Raw genomic sequence first — 19803 nt, forward strand, 5'->3', positions numbered from 1 at the left:
TGGTGGTGTGGGTCCCAAGTGGAGGTGTGGAATCTCTTGCCTGGAGCACAGCTCAGCTGTTTTTCTATATGGGATTAGTGTATCATGCACTGCAGTGCATCACATACAGAATTACGAGTTTGTCTGGATGATGTTGCTTCAGAGCAATGGTTTGAGGAAGAAGTAACTAAAGCAGAATGGTTTGCAGTAGCTTACTTCTGTAGGACAGACTAAGACCTATGGAAGAAAAGCACTGGTTGTAAGTAGCTTTTATGCACTGAAGTAAGTGCTTTTGATTTATCTTTATGGACCCAAAAGTAATTACAAATTATAAGAGAAGGAAATTGTCTTTCCAAATGAATGTAACTGTTGAGACAGTTTATTAACTTCTACTCTACTGCAGTCAGGGAGACCCGATAGCTCCAGGTTTGCTCTCAAGACCTGAGCATCACAGTTGTCCCTTCCTAGCTCAGCCGTGCACAACACAGCAAGAGTGCTGGGCGTGGACATGTCACCGCCAGGCCCTCTGCCACAGCTTTCATGTTATAAACTTGCATGGCATCCTGCTTTGCAGTAATTTGTCCATCATGCAGGAAAGGAATCTGGGATTTTAATTTGATGATGACAGCTTTGAATGGCTCTCGCTTCTTCCTTCAAAACAGAGAGCCAGCAAAGAAACAAATGTTTTTCTGAAGAGATGTGATAAGATTGTCTGCCTTAGAGTAGGCGTGAGCAGCTCCAGCACTGCAGGGCTCCAGCACTGCAAAAGAAGTATCCAAGAGAGTGATCTCACAGCCCTGGGGGCTGCAGCGGGACACAGCAGCAGCTGACAAGCACCTTCAACTCTGTACCACCAGTCATCTGCATCAAGACTTTAGCAGTTCTTCCTGTCCAAGACTCTCAGAAATATGAAGCACATGATGCTGAATCCACCAGCATTCCCAAACTCCTGCAGAGAGAATCTGTGCAATGTTGTAAGATAAGCACCTTTGCTGGAGGTGCGTTGTGGCTCTCCTGTGTGGCATGTGCTATAAGGTGCAGATATGCTGTTTTCATAGAGCTCAGCTCCTCCAGATCCTGCTCTGACACAGCAGCACGCCATGCATTGGCTGGAACACATACTGAGTCCTAGTGACCTTCTGGGCTCCTAATGGACTTAAATGCTCTTTTGAACTGGGCCCCAAATGATGCTACTTAAATACAAAATGTTTCCTTTTCCTTCTGATTATTGAAATGAGTGAACCCTACATGATAGATGTGAGACAGTGATGTGCAACCAATCTATAATAATCAGATATTGTGGGAATTCTGTGCTGTGGGATGAATCGAACGGTTTCCAAGCCTGATAAATTGAGGAATTGAAAATCTGATTTGTAATTCAGAAAATAAGTGGATTAATTAAAGAGGCATGTCAAACTGAAGATTCCTTGAGTAATGAGGAACTGAACAGAGACCCATAATTATAACAGAAGAGCTGACTGCCAATCGCATTATCATCTGTTCTTTCAAAATTTACTTGAACGGTATGACACCCATAATGCACAAAGAATAGAGTGATTGCAGTGAGCCATGGTACAAACCCAGCTGGTAGCTATGTTATTCTCCCCCCAGAATGGCTCTGCATCATAAAATGCCCAGCTCTGGAAGATAACCAGAGGTCAATTCTATTTTATATTTAGTTTGGGATGTTGTCTGCCCTATGCAAACATCACTACTGACCTGCCCCTGCACATGGCACCTATTTAGAGTTAGAACTGTGAATGTAGGGGAGAGAAGCTGTTTTGCTGGACAGTTTAATTCTACCACACCCTCATGATATGGGCTCTGATATTTCAGTTAATGTCATGACTCTGAAAGCAAAGAGGAATCACAGAGGAGAGAGAAGGCAGCAGAGGAGTGCTGCAGGAAGTCTCTCTGCCTTCCCCAGGGAATTTATCTAAGTACCCATCTCATGCTCCCTTCTGCAATACACAAAGTAATCATGATTCTGTGATTAGCCTGGCAGTATCTGTAGCCTTCTTCTCTGTCCCATGAGGCTGCTACAATGCAAAATGTGTGTGTCTCTCTCCTCCCACTGCTGCAAGACTATTCTGTTTCAGCAGAAATCACACATTCAGCTCCATTAAACGTAATGGCATCAGATTGATATGAATGCTCTTTTTAGTCATCTAAGGAAACGCTAATGCCTCTGAGCAGGGAGATCCTCTCTCTAAAAGCCTCCTTTCTCCACACTGTTCCAATGGATGTCACCATTAGCTTCTGACTGCAGTTGTAGCCACAGTTTTATGGGCAGTTGTGCCCTTCTGATCCATTTTAGCATTCCTGTTTCCACCCCAAATACAGAGCTCTGTACTGGTATATAAAACCCTCTCCAATGATTAAGAAGGAGATCTAAAAACTGGGCAACATTATACAAAACAACTACATTTCCAGCATCAGTCTCCTGCTCTGGAGCTCCATATTTCTGTAAAAACAGAGTGATGCAGATCGACACCACAGCATCTTATGAGAGTGAACAGAGCAGCTGGAGCCTATGATGCAAGATGGTGGCGCAGCTGTCCCGGAGGGGTGAGCCACTGCACACTCCCTCCAAGATGTTCCAAAGCCAGTGCCCTCCCCAGCTGGCAGTGCATGTGGCAGTGGCACACGCTGCTGGGAGGTACTTGTGCTGACTTCTCAGAGTGATTTGCAGGAGTGCGAAAAAGACATAAGGGGTTTCACCACAGTTACCCTGAATTATTTCCCATGCACAAACCCATGCGCATTGAGATCCTGCGAGCTGCTGTGCCACAGCATGCTCCTCCCTTCGTGCATCTCCACATAAGGGCTCAGAGGTTGCTGCCAGGGGAAGGAGTCGCTTTCCAGCTGGCATCTCGAGTTTGTAACGTGATGCAAAGTCAGGGAAGAGCAAAATGTAGAAGTCCTTGTGTTGACACTGTTGTGCTTTTCACCCTAATGAGAAGTCACCCCTCACTGTAGAAGGATGGCTGCCAGCCCTGACCCTGCCTTAGGAAAGGGCATGCTACCTGGCATGCCCAGGCTGAGCTCAGTGGGGCTCGTGTTCACAGCAGAATGGAAAAAGAAAAGTCGGGAGCATCGGTTCACTCCATCCTATAGCTTGGACGTGCTTCAAGCACTGCAGATGAATCAATGGGAATAACGTACTGTTAAGAGCAGCAGAGGGCCTCAGAGTATCTTTAACATTTACTTTAATTTAATTTTTCCCATTTTTAAAAAAAAGAACCAGTGTAATTTCCATTTGATTTCCTGGGCAAATTTGGATCAGAGTGTAATACCTGGCCACTTGTGCTGGGTGTTTAGGCTCAGTACAGTCAATTGGCAGGGCATTAATTAGCAACACAACCCTATTCTCTCATCTAAAGATGTGGTTTCTGGCTAAGGCTTTTTATGAAAAACCAAATTAAGTGTAAGTAAACTATCTGGCATTTGCAATGCAAAGTGCTTGGATAAGAAGCTATTTGACACACCCAGAGGCACAACAAAGGCAGCAGGCATGCTGCAGTGACAGAGCTGCCCAGGCAGTACACAGGGAGAAAAGGATCACTGAATTCCTTGTCTCCAAGGAATAAAAGGAAGGCTCTGCAGATTAGAATCCAAACTGAAGGGCAAGTGAGCTGCCGTGAGTTTCTAGATCAGACTGGCATGTTCCCCCCACAAAGCCCCAGCGTTGCTTTGGCAACTGTGGTAACTCTTCCCATCTTCTGCATATTGCAGTCCTGTGTACTTCTGGTGTTAAAACCACAGAGAGACCCTATGTCCATTTAATCTGGGAAAGGAGCACAGAAACAGCCCTTAGAGGGACAGTGAGCAGTGGAAAGGTGAGCATCAAATGGCTTCTACTGGCTTGCAGATCCCTCCTGTAGTTCCCAAACATGATGTCAGCTTGCAGTTAGGAGAAACATTTACATTGCTGATAAATTAGTCCAATCTCAAAGCCAGTGTGATATTTTCCCTCTCTGGAGAAGCTGTTAATGAAGGCGCTGTGCTGGTGTTTGCCAAGCAGCACCAGGTTGGTTGCAATGAAGACAGGGCTGTGTGCTGGGAAGCACCTGGTAAGAGAGAATCAGCAGTGTTTCTCTGCACTCACAACTCTCCACTACAGAGAACTGCGTGGACAATCCAGGCAAGTAAACTAATGAGCTTTGCTTAACAATCTATCCCAGCTGAATTCCTGAGGCAATTTACACATTAGGCGTATAGCAGCAAGGAAGTGACATTTCATACTAGCTCTTTATAAGAGATAAAATAGTAGAGGATTTGTAGCAAAGAGGAAATATGGCTTGGTAATTAGGTAGGAAATGAATAACTGAACTAAAGGCAGAGTTCAGACAGGAAACTGAAATATGCTTCAGACAGGATTTTTCCATTAATGCTAATTGTCACAATAGCTGCTTAGTAACATAATCCTTAAGCAGCATGAAATGCTGCTGGTCTCACGTGCCTAAGCCAAACAAAAAGAATGTACAGCCCTTAACAGAATTGTACATTTTGAAGCAAGGCTCCTTCAATATCTATGTCAGTGCTGCTCCTGGACTTCCATCTGAACTCTCAGCCCTAGCCAACTCTCACGGGCCCACAGACCTGCTGCAGATTTACATTCAGCAAGCTTAATTAACTTAACAACTGGAACCTGTTCAGGTCCTGAGCACTGCATTCATGCTCAGGTGGGAGTAGTTTTAGTGCATTTCCATTTGGCTTGTGCTAGGACTGAGAGTATGGAAGTCTGTGGCTTTCCCTCTGGTCTGGTCATCACAAGCTTCTAGGTGGCTGCAGACTCTGGATGCTCCCAGTACTGGGTTATTCCTCAGTAGCTGTTCTGGAAAGTGGGTTATTGTTCTGTGCCCAGCTTCTCTGGGGCTCCTGCTTCAGGATGCAGTGTGAGTAGGATGCGGAGATGCTAAAGACTGAGTCAACAAAACTGAGCTGTTCAGCAGGTTAGGGAGAAGTTGCACAGGTAGGGATGAAATCTGGGTTGGCCTTTGCATGTGCAGAAACATTCAGTCAGCAGTTTGTCAGTGAGTATCTCCAACCATAATACATGTAAAATGGAAGATGGAACATGGAAGGAAAAAAGTTCTGACCACTTGGCTGCTTGACCTTTAGCTGCCAGCAGCAAACACAAGAGCTCTACACTGGGCCCGTGGCACAGGGGAGCCTGTCAAGGATGTCCCTATAGGACACATGGCATTAACAGGACATCTCACCACAGAAATGCAACTCTGAGACTTGTTTTCCTCTCCTACTTCTCTTTCACCATGGGAGGAATAGAATTGTTTACAACTACAAGGCACTATACTGTGATTTACAGGTTACGGGTTCCTCTTGAGCTATTCTTCTCATCCACGAGTCTGGTAGCACGGCTAGAGACACTGTATTCCTGCTGGCTTTATTTCTGCTTTAACTGAGGATGTGTCAGTCCCATGCCTGTCCAACACTCCTTTTTTTCTTTGGGGTGTATGTAAACCATGACTTTCCAATGCTCCTACCACAAGCTAATGATGAAAAAGAAATGATGGTCCCATCTCTTTCTGTTCTCTCTTACACGTCTCCTTCAGACTCTCACTGTCCCTTCAGGAAGTCTCTTCTCTGGCTGCAGGTGACAGGAATCAGCTGAAAACCATCCGTATGTCAGTTGGCAGCTAGGCAGCATGCCACCATAATGCTCTGCATCTCTTTTCATCACTTCAGCTGCTACTGCCCTCTGTACAGCCAGGCAGCTCCTACTGTTTTATCATTGTCTTGCAAGCTCTCCACTTTGCTGCTGGAACAATTGGCAGTAATCAGGGTTACTGTCAGCACTGCTGGTTTTATTGGTGCACTGAGGATATTGAAGACTTCCCTGGGAAGTCCCAGCCCACGCATTACTGTGATCTGGGAGCATCTCAACCTTATTTTGTAGAAGAAATTACACTCTCATGGTTACAGAGGAGCCAGAACACAAGGTTCTGGTGCATGCTGTAAGTGTGATAAAGCTGAGGGCAGAGGAAGTGTTAAAATGTGACTTTGAAAGTCACAAAAAAAATTTCATGTTTCACATTTTGATGTTTACAGCATGTCTGGAGATTTGGGGTTGGCAGTGCTGCCCATGTTGCTCACGGGCATCACAGCCAGCAGCTGTTAGCATGGGGCTGGATTATTGGTGGCCTTCACAGCAACATCACCAGGAGGAGACAGCAGAGAGCTTTGAGAAGAATCTCTTTTAGGGGAGAGCGTTTGGACTCCACAGACTGGCAAGGAAAGGAAGATGCTCTGTGCTATGAACCTCAGGAGAACAGTGCTGACTGCCATTCCAGGGGCTGTGCTGCCTTTGGCCAGAACTTTTGCCCACTTGTCCTGCGACATCAAAGTTTTCTGGGTGCTGCAATTCAGACCTGGCTGCTGTGCAGAACTGTACTCGCACTCACCTCCCACTGCTGGCCCAGAACCCCAAAGGATTTCACCACTCCAGATTCAGGCAGCTCTCTTTAGCAGGGATCCAGCCATGCCTCCTTACCTGCCAAGTCTGGGTTGCTCAGACCTGGCTGTCATTCCATGCTGACAGAGTCTACAGATCAAACTGCCAGGGCAACACCACACACTGACCTATTCAGAGAAAGAAAAACAGATGAAATGGTTTTCTTGGAACTGCTATTTCAGGATACCCTGTGGCCTTTTCCTTTGACAAGCTTAATAAAGAATGCTTATGTTGTACAGGAAATCTGGTTAGTCTCCATGAGTGGACTTCTCAATTGTTAATCTCATTTGTGCCAGAGACTAAAATCTGGCTACCATGACTTTTGTCAGCCTGTTGATCTAATATTCACAACCATTTCCATAATTACATAGCCAATCACTTTTTAACTGGCTGTAGGATCACTGGAAAATACTTCTGATTGGGGCAGTAAAACCACGCGCTGTAGAGATTCCTGCTTCTAGCTTGTCTTGCAGATAATGTTAAATTGCTTGCAGATATTCAATGAAGTCCACAAACACCATAACTGGCTGCTGCCATTCACTGTACAGATTAACATTTGCCTACCATTATTCTAGTGCTATTCATCCTATTGTGACACAACCAATACCCAGCCACAAGGTGAAAGACAGCTCAGCTGCTCCAACTACAGTGGGGAGACGCAGTTTGCAGTTAGTCAATAAAAACAGAGACAGTCTCTTTACAAGGCAGTGAGTCATATTAGGTTCTTTTAAAAATTCCTTGTATTTTAACAGCAGCATATTAACAGTTTGGTATCTAGCATAACTACGTAGTTTCCATGGAAATAAACAGGAGGCATTACTTTTAGAGCGACCTATGTATTCCACTGAGCAGTGCTGTGTTCACTCACAATTAAATGTGCTCGAGAGATCCATTTTCAAAACTTACACATGCTCTGTGCGTTTACAAAAGGAGCATCCTGAGCTACAAAGGCCACAAAGACAATAATTCTTGGTGTGGGAGACCCAGCAAAGCAGGCTGCAGCAGGAGGAAACGAGGTGGCACAGTGCAGGGTACCAGAAAGTTCCTGCTCTGTGCCCAAAGCCATTCAGTGCCAGGCCCAGACATGGCCAGCTGTGTGCCCAAACATTTGGCTCATTGGCCTTCTTTAGGTCTTTAGGATCTGGATTTCCAATACTCTTTCCAGAAGGCTGCTCCATAGTCTCATCTCAATCTAGTTTATTTCTGAGCATTTCTGTTTCTGTTACCCCGGCATTCACTGTCAAGTACGTTCTGCCTCTCCCTTCTCAGTGGCTAAATTCTTCAAGTGTTCACAAAATGTCACACTGTTCTTTGTGAGCCCTGCCATATATACATCTGGTATGCAGTTAGATGTAGCTTAGCAGTATTTCTTTCCTGTTTATTGTTGGATTTGCAATGTTAAATATTTCCTCCTGGGTGATCTGCATTATCACATCCCATTCTGTCACTGTTTAGCTCTCTCTCTTAAGCAGTAGCTAGGGCAGAGCTAAATTGGCCTATATTTTGTAAGTGTCTTACTCATTTTCCTCTGCAGCTGTGACCTTTCTGTTTAGGAAGACACTCAGATTGCATGACTGCTGCACAGACGCACACCATCAATAACAGCAACAGCAAACAATACATGAGTAACAGTGGGGAAAGCCGTGATAACCTGGAGCAAAGTGTACCTCTTGCTGATGACAAAAGGCTCTGCTGGCAAGCTCTGTTCGACAATTACTGAAAGGAGAATAAGCATCTAAGAATGTTAAACCGCTTAATGAATTTTATTTCTAACCATAAATCCTCGCTTGTGTGTCCATGGAGGAATATTGTCATGTTGTCATGGCCCTTTCTCACAGTGCATCATTTGTTCTTGTTTTTCTGCTCTGAATCTTTCATTGCTGGGCTGGTGATATATGGCAAACACCTTGCTGTCTCTGAAACTGATAACAGGGAGGCACAGGTGGGTGAAGGAAATGCACTGACAAAGACAGATACTGATAATAAAAACATAATTGGTGATAAAGAAAACATTAATTTATCAAATTCTTATTAAATCAGATCCAGTGATAGCTACTGTCCTTTGTAATACTGCCTACAGTGTAACACTTAGAGTTTAACATACCATTCTAGGTGGAATTCTTTTTGTTTCACAGAGGAATGTTGTTCCTCTGAGCAGGCATCTGCTTCTGTTGCTCTCAGGCTGGGGAGGTTTGGTTTGCCATGAGCTGACGTTGCTTTGAGAGCTGACAGCAGAATTTGTTGACAGTGCTACAACTGCTGTCCCCTTTTCACATTTAATTAATGGCAACACTTCTGCAGGGTGCCTGCAGCCACAGCCATGATCCCACCACACATCTCATAGACGTAGGTTGCTCTGAAAGTAGTGCCTCCTATTCCGTGGAAACTACACCAGATACAAAGAGCACAAGAACACTATTTGATGGAACAAATTCTCAGCTGCAGAACACTGGTTTTCAACACAGTCACCACCATAAGCTATGCATTTTCACCAGTGATGAACAAGAACCTGTATGCTGCACTCCTAACAGTCCGTACCAGCGGAAGAGACCAACTGTCACTACTGCAGAAATGGACCACCTGCCTCCTCCCTGCGCTCACATTCACTATTTGGTCTCCATCAACATTCAGCAAGTATCAACAAATGTCAGTAGGTGCCATTTTTTCTGCGTGGGGGTATTAAAAGGCACACCTTTGCTTCATCTGCACTTCATGTCAGACACCATTCTGTCACACTGCCTCTCTGCTGCCATCTGTCTCACGGCAACAAAATGGAATGGAATTTTGATGGAAAGGTTCAACCTTTATTACTGTACCACTAACATCCGCTTCTGACATTGTGGGCCAACATAACATAGAAGATATTACCTTCAGAGCAGCCCTCAAAACATCTGTGTTATGCATTATAAAGGAATCTGCTGTGAATGAAGAAGGGAACTGAAGAGCTGTGAAATGGATGGTGTCATTACTTGTAACCCCAGATTTGAGCATCTTTGCCTAGGTTGGCTTTGTAGGGGATTGGTATGGGAGAGAAAACTTATAGGGGAGGGACAAATGATAGACTGCACAGAAGATAAAATCCAGTTGCAAAGCCATGGTATCCCCATGCCTGCTGCTCTTTCTCCTAAGCTCTTCCAGAGGAGACCAGCATCTTCAGGTTGTCCTGGAGTCTGTTGTCAGACAGGCCCATGTGAAACAACATCCAAAGCAAACAGGATCCACGCATTTCTCACTCCATATGCCAGAACCACACTCATTCTATAGCATTCAGGACTTTCTCCAGTTTTTTGGTTGTTTTGATGGAAGAGTTCTGCACAGCCCCTATAGTAAGCACTCATGCCCCATACTGGGGCCTTGGCTCTTGTTTCTGAAGTTCTCTCTCAGTAAGTGTGTCCTGTTGGTGTGAGTGAGCAAAAGAGAACCCAAAAAAGCAGTCTCAGCAGCTGAAAAAATCACGGGTGGATACTGTTGTTTGCAAGTGAGGATGAGTGATTTGACTAATTCGGCAGATTCAATCTGCATTAACAGAAAACACAGTCAGACAGATGTATCAGCCCTACCTCCTGATAGCACTGCAATTACAGGCTGATGGAGCGGAATGTGCATCACAAAACTGAAGCCACAATTATTCAGCAGAAGATGTGAGACGCTTGTGCAGCATTAGATTACAGACCTGAAGGAAACGTCAGAGGGATGATTATGCTACAGCCCACAGCCAACAGATTAGTGCAGAGCCAGAACTTCAGCGAGGAACATTTAAAACCAACCTATCTTCTTCTTAATTCAGCCTGGTGAAGCTGGTGACTCCAAGGTTATCAGGGACGTTAGGATTTTTCTGCGTGTTTCTCTCGTGTCTCAATGACTTTCCATTTCCCTACACCACCAACAGCTCTGTCTGCTCTCCCTTCTTTCTGTTTCCCTGAGCTCTCAGTCATTAACTGTGCACAGCCTTGCCAGGCAGCTTATGCTGTCTAAGAATTTCATGCCCACACTCTTAAGTAAGTCACTACAGTTTTTAGAAAGCATCCACGTGTCTTCAGAAATACTACTGCCTGGGAAATAAGGGGAAAGGGTTGTTTTGTGTATTCCTCTTTCTGTGGGAATTATTTCAGCGTCTCTTCTTCAGTTCATCACTCACTGTGTCCTGCACAGCAGCTCTGAAACAAACTCAGTGTATGTGAACGTGGATGTAGTTAGTGATGAAGCATTCAGCTTGTTCGTAGACCATTGTAGACCAGCAGCACATCAGTGGGCTGGATCTGGGATGATTCCTTCCAACCTCAGTGACTTTCACAGGCCAGGTGAAGGATCCCATATCCCGTTCAGACGTCTTACCTCCATATCCCCCCCCTTCCACTCCTTGTCATCAGGAAGTCCTTGGCAGCTTCCATGCAGCCAGCAGCAGCCCTACAAATACAGACTGGTATGTTGGCCCTTACAAACAAGCTATTGCATTTGCCAATCACACAACCAAGATGCAGTGCATTAAAAGCATTATCCTTAATGTAACGACCTGTTCTGGGAGTGTGTTTCAAGCAAGACACTTTCCAGCAGCACTGCAGTTTTCCTAAGCATTTTATTTTCAAGAGCACCCACGGACTTTGGATGTTGCGATTTCTGCTCGTCCCACGCCAGCTTATGGGCAGCGGGAAAGATTTCCTCAGCAGAAAAGCTGCAGCTCCTGCAAGGAGCACGGCAGCGCAGCAGTCGGTGAACTGGGCGCCGCCGGCAGCGCAGGCTCTGACGAATTCAGGATTAGCGCGAGCGTAAAAATCGGCTGTTAGGAATCGTCGCTGCGGCACACGGCGGTGGGGCGCAGCCGCCAGGGGGCGCAGCCGCCCGCCCCTCGCGCTTGTTCCGTGCCGCGCGCCGTAGTGACGTCACCGCCGCGTCCCGTCCGGCGCGGCGGTTCCGGTGCGGCGCGGAAGCGATGGTGAGCGGCGGCGCGGCCCGGGGTCGGCGGGGCGCTGTGGGCAGGGGGCGGCGGGCGGCGGGAGCGCGCGGGGAAGTTCGGGAGAGCGCGGTGCCGCGCGGGGACGCTCTGCAACGCTCTGCAACCCTCCGCTCCCGCGCCGCGTTTTGCCGAGTCACCGCCCGGGAGGGGTGTGGGGCGAGACAGCGGAATCCGCGGGTCCGGGCGGGCTGCGGGGCGGGAGGCTCGGGGGCCGATCCCGAGGAGATGGCCGGCACGGCGGCGCGGCCCGTTATCCCCGCAGCTCGCGGTGATCGCCGGCGTTCGGCGGCGCTGCGTTCCGTATCGGGGGGAGGGGTCTGAGCGCCGCTCCCGTGGAGCTGTCGTGAGGTGCCGAGCTCGTAGCGCTGGCGTGTTCACGCGGCGGTTGTGCTTTTTCTCTTTCAGGGTCAAAGTCAAAGTGGCGGCCACGGACCCGGCGGTGGCAAGAAGGACGACAAGGTGCGCGGAGCGGTGTGCCGGGCCGGGCCGGCCTTCCTATGCCGCCTCGGGTTTGGAGGTGCCCGGAGGTGCCCGGGGCCGCCGGCCCTGCGCCGCTTGGCATTGCGTTGCTCTGTGACCTGCATGGCCAGCGGGCTTGTGCAGGGATGAGGATGCGTCCAAAGTGTCGGGCCTCGTGCTTCTCTCATGTGGTGTAGTTCGGGTTCCAGCCCCCTGTGTTTTGTATTCAGTGAAAAATGGCAGGGACTTACACTGAGCGTGAGAAGCTCTTTTAAAATCCCCTTTAAAATAAGAGCGATCCTATTTCTGGGCTTGTCTCTCTGTATCGTGAAAGAGACGGCTTTGGTCTGCAGCCATTCCGTAAATTGTCAGCCTGTGTACCTCGCATCTCTGTTTTCTTTTCATTGCTCATATCTTGACTTTTTACATTTTTTTGTTGGAATTCCCTCTGCACATAAGGACAAGAAGAAGAAATATGAACCTCCGGTTCCAACCAGAGTGGGGAAGAAGAAGAAGAAGACAAAGGGACCAGATGCTGCCAGCAAGCTGCCCCTGGGTAAGCGCTCAGCCTGCCTGGGCCCTGTGGGCTGCCTGCACTGCCCTTCTGGCTGCGGGCAGGGCCCAAAGCACAAATGCATGCACTGCAGGGCCAAGCATTGTTCTATTTCTAATGAATTTAAAATAGAAGGCAAGGCGGTTGTTATACAGGATGAGTTCTGTGCATTCCTGTGTAAGAGAAAAAGAGAGACTTCAAAATGAGGAGAAAAAGAGAGGAGACATCATTTTAAAAGATGGTTTTGTTCGAGAATTGGGACGAGATTTACATGGTGATTTTTATCTTAGTGATTGCTGTCTGTGTAGAAGGTATCATCAGAACCTAAAGCAGGAATTCTCCTAATGAACTAATGAATAGTTAATAGCATGTCATACGTAGTCTGAAATGCCGTGCTTCTGCTTTGATTACAGTGACTCCTCACACGCAGTGCAGACTCAAACTGTTGAAATTGGAGAGGATTAAAGATTACCTGCTAATGGAGGAAGAATTTATCAGAAATCAAGAACAAATGAAACCTTTGGAAGAAAAACAAGAGGTGAGCTTTGAGCGAACTGCTAATACTAAGATGACTGCTGTCATTTAAACTATTTCACACAAAGGCAATAGAAATGAAGTGTCATGACTGTGAAAGTCAACCCAAACAAAAAGTCAACACATACTGTGTGCATTAAAATTTTTCACTAAACATCAACTAGCTTTCAGAAAGCAGGATTTTGATTGAGGGTTTTAATGCGTTTTAGTCCAAGCATGGGTTATTACAGATGAGGCAGCAGCAATTTTTGGCTTCTTAGTAGTCTTTCCAAGTTCAACAGAGAAAGGAAGAATTCTTCTTGTGCTCATCCATATAGTAGTGTCCATAGAACTAAAATAGCCAGTTTTGTTACTGGCCTATGGTTCTGTGCCTTTTGGGGCAGTAACACAAAAGTAGCAAAAGCAGCTTCTGTTCTTTTTGGTGTAAACTGCTGAGTTAATGTTGTCTAACACTAAGATGACTTTAAATGCTTGTAAAATGGAGAAACAGTGAATCTTTAGAATGTGCTGCCAGCATATGACTGCGCAGTACTTTATCTGAAGTTAGCACACAGATTCTGGGCCACCCAGCAGTAATGTTCCTGCCTGTGTTCCTGAGTTGTGTCTTGAATTCTTGACGACAGGAAGAAAGATCAAAGGTGGACGATCTGAGGGGAACACCAATGTCTGTGGGTACCTTGGAGGAGATAATTGATGACAACCATGCCATCGTGTCCACGTCAGTGGGATCAGAACACTACGTCAGTATTCTGTCTTTTGTGGACAAGGATTTGCTAGAGCCAGGCTGCTCTGTTTTGCTAAATCATAAGGTGAGTCACGTGAAGTTAAGTGAGATGAAAAAAAGTAGCACAAGCTCTGCTATTTTTAACTGGCATCTGTTCTGAGAGTCGCAGGATCACACGATCTGAGATTAATGCTGTTTATTTCATACACCTAAACATATGGGCACTGAGTTTAGGCTCGTTCTGGTGTTCATAGCGCCGCTTGCTTTCTGACAACTCTTCATGCTGGAATTAGGTTCATGCTGTGATCGGAGTCCTGATGGATGACACAGATCCTTTAGTTACTGTGATGAAAGTTGAGAAAGCTCCTCAAGAAACATATGCTGACATTGGTGGCCTTGACAACCAGATTCAGGAAATTAAGGTAATCATGTGTGCTAACTTCTGCTGCTAAGTAAGCTCTACACTTAGCCGTGATGACGAGGGTATGAAAGAGTAACAGCAGAACCACCTGCTGTTCATGTGGTGTTGTTTTGCATCTTGCTCCTGCATTTCTCAATTTGGTTTCATTAGGCAGGCACTTGGACCTAGAAGGTCTTCTAAGTTGTTAGTAGTATCTCCATTCACAAACTGTGTAGGCAGAAACCTTCCACAGTTGCTGTGGAATCTACAGAGCACTGAGCTCATAATTTTTTTTGGTTACTTATTGTTTTACAGCGTGTGTCTTGTAAAGTTATTCAGAGTTGCAAGATGTGGTTTAAATTCTAGGAAGTGCAGATGTCATGTAATGTAAGGGTTTGGAAGATTGTTTGTTTATTGGTGGGGATTAGTGGGTTTTTGTTTTCCTACCAGCAGAGCTCAGGCTGAAATCTGTAAAAACTCAGCTCTTTCACTTTGGATTGGCATTCAGAGTCAACAAATGCTCTTCAAGTATTCATCTGTGGTATCTGGTAGCTCATACTGGGAAGCGTCCTTTAATGAAGGGCCCTCCAAATTGTGAGGGGCTCCCATAAGTGTTTGGGAGCCAGTTTGCCGACTTCCAGAGTCAGTGTGATGCCTGAGGTTGGAGGAAGGGGAACGCTCACTGTTTCAGCCTGTCATGTGGAAAAGAAGCAATAGAAAGAGCTGCTTTAGGGTAGAATAGTTCTTAGAATTGCAAACATCTGAGATGTGTGTTTTTCAAGGCTTGTCTTCCAATTACTTCAGTTCTTTTTGCCTTTCTTACTTGTATTAAGAACTCCACAGATCTTCTGTCGGGTGCTCACTGTTTGAAAACACGGCTTGTTTTTCTCTTGATGTAGGAGTCTGTGGAGCTTCCCCTCACCCACCCTGAGTACTATGAAGAGATGGGTATAAAGCCACCCAAAGGAGTCATTCTGTATGGCCCCCCTGGCACAGGTATGTGTAGCACTGTGCTGAGCTAGCCCTAGTTAAATAAATTGCACTTGCTTAGTATTAAACCACTGCCAAGTCTGTCACTGATTTCATACGTTTGCTTTTTTTTCCTGCCTGCAGACTAATTACAAACTTTTTTGCAATTAAAAACAGGTAAAACTTTACTGGCCAAAGCAGTCGCAAACCAAACGTCGGCAACCTTCCTGAGAGTTGTTGGTTCAGAGCTCATCCAGAAGTACCTGGGCGACGGCCCAAAGCTGGTGCGCGAGCTGTTCCGCGTGGCTGAGGAGCACGCGCCGTCCATTGTCTTCATTGATGAGATCGATGCCATCGGTACAAAGAGGTGCGTGTCCCTCTGCTTCTGCAGCCACAGCCAAATCCAGTCTGAATTCTGGTCACCATTTCCACAGTAATGCCTTTGGCACAGGCAACTTGTTTTACGAGTTAAAATTCAAATGACTTCTTTGATACTAAAGTATACCACAACTTTTCCATATTAAATAGATATGGGCAGAGATCTGACCTCTTTTCTTTTGCTACTTGGTACCATCACAGGATGCCTTAAACTGGAAGAGTCACTGTGTAAGCTAACGTGTTGTGCTTTCAGTGCATACCCAAATACAGTCACTGGCTGCAGTAGTTCACTTGCATAGCAGCACATGTAACACAGAGCGTGTCCACGTATTGGGTATCTCTCCAGACAGGTAGCTACTTATTACAGTAAGGGTTTAGATTATTATATGATAAGTAACACCATGTAATGTCATGGGTGTGGAATTTGATCAGCATTGCTCATGCCACATTGAGGTATCCTTCAGCCTGTAGCTAAGTTGTATTACCTTCAAAATTCCTTAGGCTGCTTGGAGCCATCCAATTTAAATAGTCTTTAAAGCAGTCAAGTGTTTTTCTTCAAGTAAATGAAGTGGTGCTCATATGTATTACTGCAGTTAGTAGTGTCAGTCTCCAGTAGAAGGGAGCTTCTGCCTCATGTATTTTAGCATATGTAGAACAGATGGGATTGATGGCAAGCACTCAGAATTCTTCAGAAATGTTTTTGTTGCTTCAGACTTGCTCACAAACACAAGTGAGGCTTTTTTGGATATAGATCACTTGGTCACGTATTTGCAAAGGGCAGTGACTGAACCAGAAGGCACCAAAATGCATCCCTTGGCATCTGTGTGCATGAGGGAAAACCTCTGAAATTTAGAAATGAAGAAGGCAAGTGGTGGGCTTTGTTTTCTGTCAAGCTGGCACGCTGCCTGTTAAGAATTAGGGTTTTTTTCTGTTATGTTTTTGTTCATTTGCTACGTCATAACTAGATCTGAAAACCTGCCTTTTGCTTTCTATGGGTAAACCCCCAAGAAAGCACAGGAAAACTGTTTTAACATATAACCCATTACAGCATAGGTTGTTGGGTTTTTTAGAGGCCATTTTGTTCGTTAATTTGTGGCAGATCAGTGAAGTGTGTTCTGAAGTTGGCATAATGCTTCTTCTGACTGTATTGTTCTCTCAAAGGTACGACTCAAATTCTGGGGGTGAGAGGGAGATCCAGCGTACAATGCTGGAGCTGCTGAACCAGCTGGATGGCTTCGACTCTCGTGGGGACGTTAAAGTCATCATGGCCACAAACAGAATAGAAACTCTGGATCCGGCTTTAATTAGGCCAGGTAAGGGGATTCTGGTCTGTTTAGGGCACTGCTCTTGTGAAAGGTCTTGTAGCTCATCAGACACGTGGGCTGGTCACAAGAATGCGTGTCAGTGCTTTGCCTTTAATCATCACTTCAGCTGTGTTAATGTGTCTGTTAAAAGCAGACCCCATTCACAACTTTCTAAATGTGAGAAAAAATGGAGGCAGAATTGCATAACTTGTCTTTATGTATAAATGACTCAAATATTCTTCCTTTGTATTAAGATGGCACAGGTACTTTTTAAGAAATTGTTAAGAAGGCTAAATAATGGGGAGTACATTTAGAATCATAGATTTGCTTATATCTGCAGCAGCTGGGAAGGTAGGGCAGTACCAATTGAGGGTATTAGATGAGAACTTTGAATGTGGACAATGAGATTTGAATGCAAGGAAACCAGTCTGCTTCCTGCCATACTCTGCTACCTGGGGGATGAATGAAAGAGAAATAACATCGTATTTTGATGTATGTATTACGTGTTGCACAAAAAGCTCAAAAAGACTCAGGTTGTACTTTCAGATGGCCAGTAAAAAAGGACCAGAACACAACCTGCATTGAGAACATTTGGGTCTGTTAAATCAGAAGTAAAAAAGCAATGCAAGGAGTGAACTAAGCAAGCCTCCTGGTAGCATTCTTAAGTAAATCTCAACTACTGGAGGGTGTGAAGATACTTTTCTTTTTTCTTCTTGGGTAGCAGAGGTAAGACAGAGAACAAATGTAATTCAAGTTGAATTTGTTAGAGAATGCCTCTGTGCAGTCAGTGCTCCATATGGACCCAAGGAGCTCAGAAAAAACACCTGCTGAGGTGCTGTTCTGTGCTTTTTTAAAAAGTTTTTGTCACCATCGTGGCCTTACCCTTCATGTCAAGAACAGTTGCGTGAACTGATGTTGAAAGACAAGCTATAGGGTAACGTGAAGCTAACTGGAAGGGAATTTCCATGCTGTACCATCTATTTAAATTATTACTGTCGCTTGAGCAGCCATGGCACTTCCAGCAGCCTGGTAAACTCATTTACCATTGTGTGGGTTTGTCTGGTGCGCTGCATCTGGCGCCATTGACTGCTTTCAGAAAAGATAACGTAAAGGTAGAGAAAAACAGGCACGGTGTGGAGATGGAAGATACCTTTGACAAGTATGCTTACAAAGTTGGAACCATGGGAGCTGGAACATCTCAAGTCCCAACTGACAAAAAGGAAACATCTGGTAGGAACTTCCAGCAGAATTTCTTATGCAGAGCTTTCTTTCTTCAGTTCAGTTTAAGGGTTCTTCATAACTGATCAGTTTCTTCTATAAAACGTGATTGATACTGGCGTGAAGATTGTTGCTTTCAGTCCAAATTTGAGATGTTCTTCTGGCTCTATTTCCAGTAGCTGCGTGCAAAAAGAAAAGCCCTAAGAGTGAATTTTTCTTTTGCGCAGGGCGTATCGACAGGAAAATAGAGTTCCCTCTGCCTGATGAGAAGACCAAGAAACGAATCTTTCAGATTCACACCAGCAGGATGACATTGGCAGATGATGTGACTTTGGACGAGCTGATTATGGCAAAAGATGACCTCAGTGGTGCAGACATTAAGGTGTGTGTTTGTCACTGCCAGCTACAGTTCAAAACATGAATCCCATGAGTACTGTATCCCAGAACTTTGTATGCTGAAACTTTCCTCTTTCCTCTGGTAACATCCCCGGGGGTCATTTGGATCGCTCTAAAATACCTCCTCTGAGTGCCCCATACTCAGCTTGACAAATGGGAAACTGTTACCAAATAGGTCATTGTCAGGCAGCTTGTGCTGATAGAAATACATACTTGTGTTAGCTGAATATGAAATTCTGTAAGAAGCAAAGTGGAAATTAGAAGTGGAATCTTGCAGAAGCATCCAAGATGCTGTTAATCATTACTTTAAGATAATACAGGATAAGAAGCATTTTTAGGACATTACAAGCAGGAAAAAATGCAGTCATAGATGAGGAAGGTTGAAACAAGCAGCTCCTGTATGTGAAGTGAACAGGGCTCTTGTTAGAGTCACCTCTTGTAAAATAGAACAGCCCACTGCTGAGAGCTGTTCCTGGGGAGGAGGGAAATGGTATTATTACAGCGCTGCCTTTCATTTGCCATGGATGCGTTACCTCACAGAAAGACCTCTAACTTTGTCCACATTGTTTTATGTGCTTCTTTGGAGCTACTGACTCATATCCAAAATGGAAGCATTTAAATTGTGCTGTCGATCTTCCAATACTACAAACTCAGCAGAATTTTCATGTAGCTCAAACTGTCTTCCAGGGTGTTGTTTGAAGGGCTGCAGAGCCAGTAACTTGTTTGGCTTTCTCTGTTGCAGGCAATTTGTACAGAAGCTGGGTTGATGGCTTTGAGGGAACGGCGAATGAAAGTAACAAATGAAGACTTCAAAAAGTCTAAAGAGAACGTTCTCTATAAGAAGCAGGAGGGAACCCCAGAGGGACTGTATCTTTAAGTCTTGTCTGTTCAGGGACTATTGGGAACTCTGGTTGGGATGACAGTCTCATGTAAAACCACATAGTCCAGCTAACGCTCGTTCTTGAGGTTATAAAGCCTGGCGGTTTGTTTCTCAATAAAACATTTATTTGAATGGAAGTACTTTGGAGGCAAGAGGAGTTACTGACACAGTTGTTCAGTATACAGAACGCAGTCTTTGCTGTGGAAACTTTCTGTGGGTGCAAAACGCGGCCAGTAACAGAAATGAGGAGGTTACACATGAAGTGTTGCAGTGCTGTGACAACAATGGCAGCAGTAAGGCCAAGAGCTATTGGTTTTTCATGTTACAATTATGTGACTTACTGCTAAAAACTAACCCTATGTATGACTGGAGATGTACGCATGTGGACGAGAGGAACCCTGAAATAGAGTTGTTTTCAGCTGTAGAGAAAGGGGGGAAAAAAGGAAGGCAAAAAGTTGTGTTACCCATTCTTGTGAACCTGAGGTGTGTCTCACTGGGAATGAGAAGAAGCCAGAGAGTTGTTAGGCAAGCACTTTTTTATTGTGACAGCTGGCCTCATCATGGCTGTGGAGCTCTGGGG

At 45.3% G+C, this 19803-nt stretch overlaps 1 protein-coding gene across 1 annotated transcript; it reads left to right on the plus strand.

The window, feature by feature from the left end:
- The first annotated feature begins 12883 nt into the window (after positions 1-12883).
- PSMC1 (proteasome 26S subunit, ATPase 1) lies at positions 12884-19265 on the plus strand. The gene is made up of 8 exons (XM_079537843.1): positions 12884-12958; positions 13578-13763; positions 13972-14100; positions 14978-15074; positions 15225-15414; positions 16587-16738; positions 18175-18329; positions 19086-19265. The coding sequence occupies exons 1-8, from the start codon at positions 12899-12901 to the stop codon at positions 19218-19220; spliced, it is 1104 nt and encodes a 367-aa protein (XP_079393969.1). The 5' UTR covers positions 12884-12898; the 3' UTR covers positions 19221-19265.
- Positions 19266-19803: the final 538 nt, after the last annotated feature.

This window comes from Tetrao urogallus (assembly GCF_951394365.1).
Source record: "Tetrao urogallus genome assembly, chromosome: 6".
Lineage (NCBI taxonomy): Eukaryota > Metazoa > Chordata > Aves > Galliformes > Phasianidae > Tetrao > Tetrao urogallus.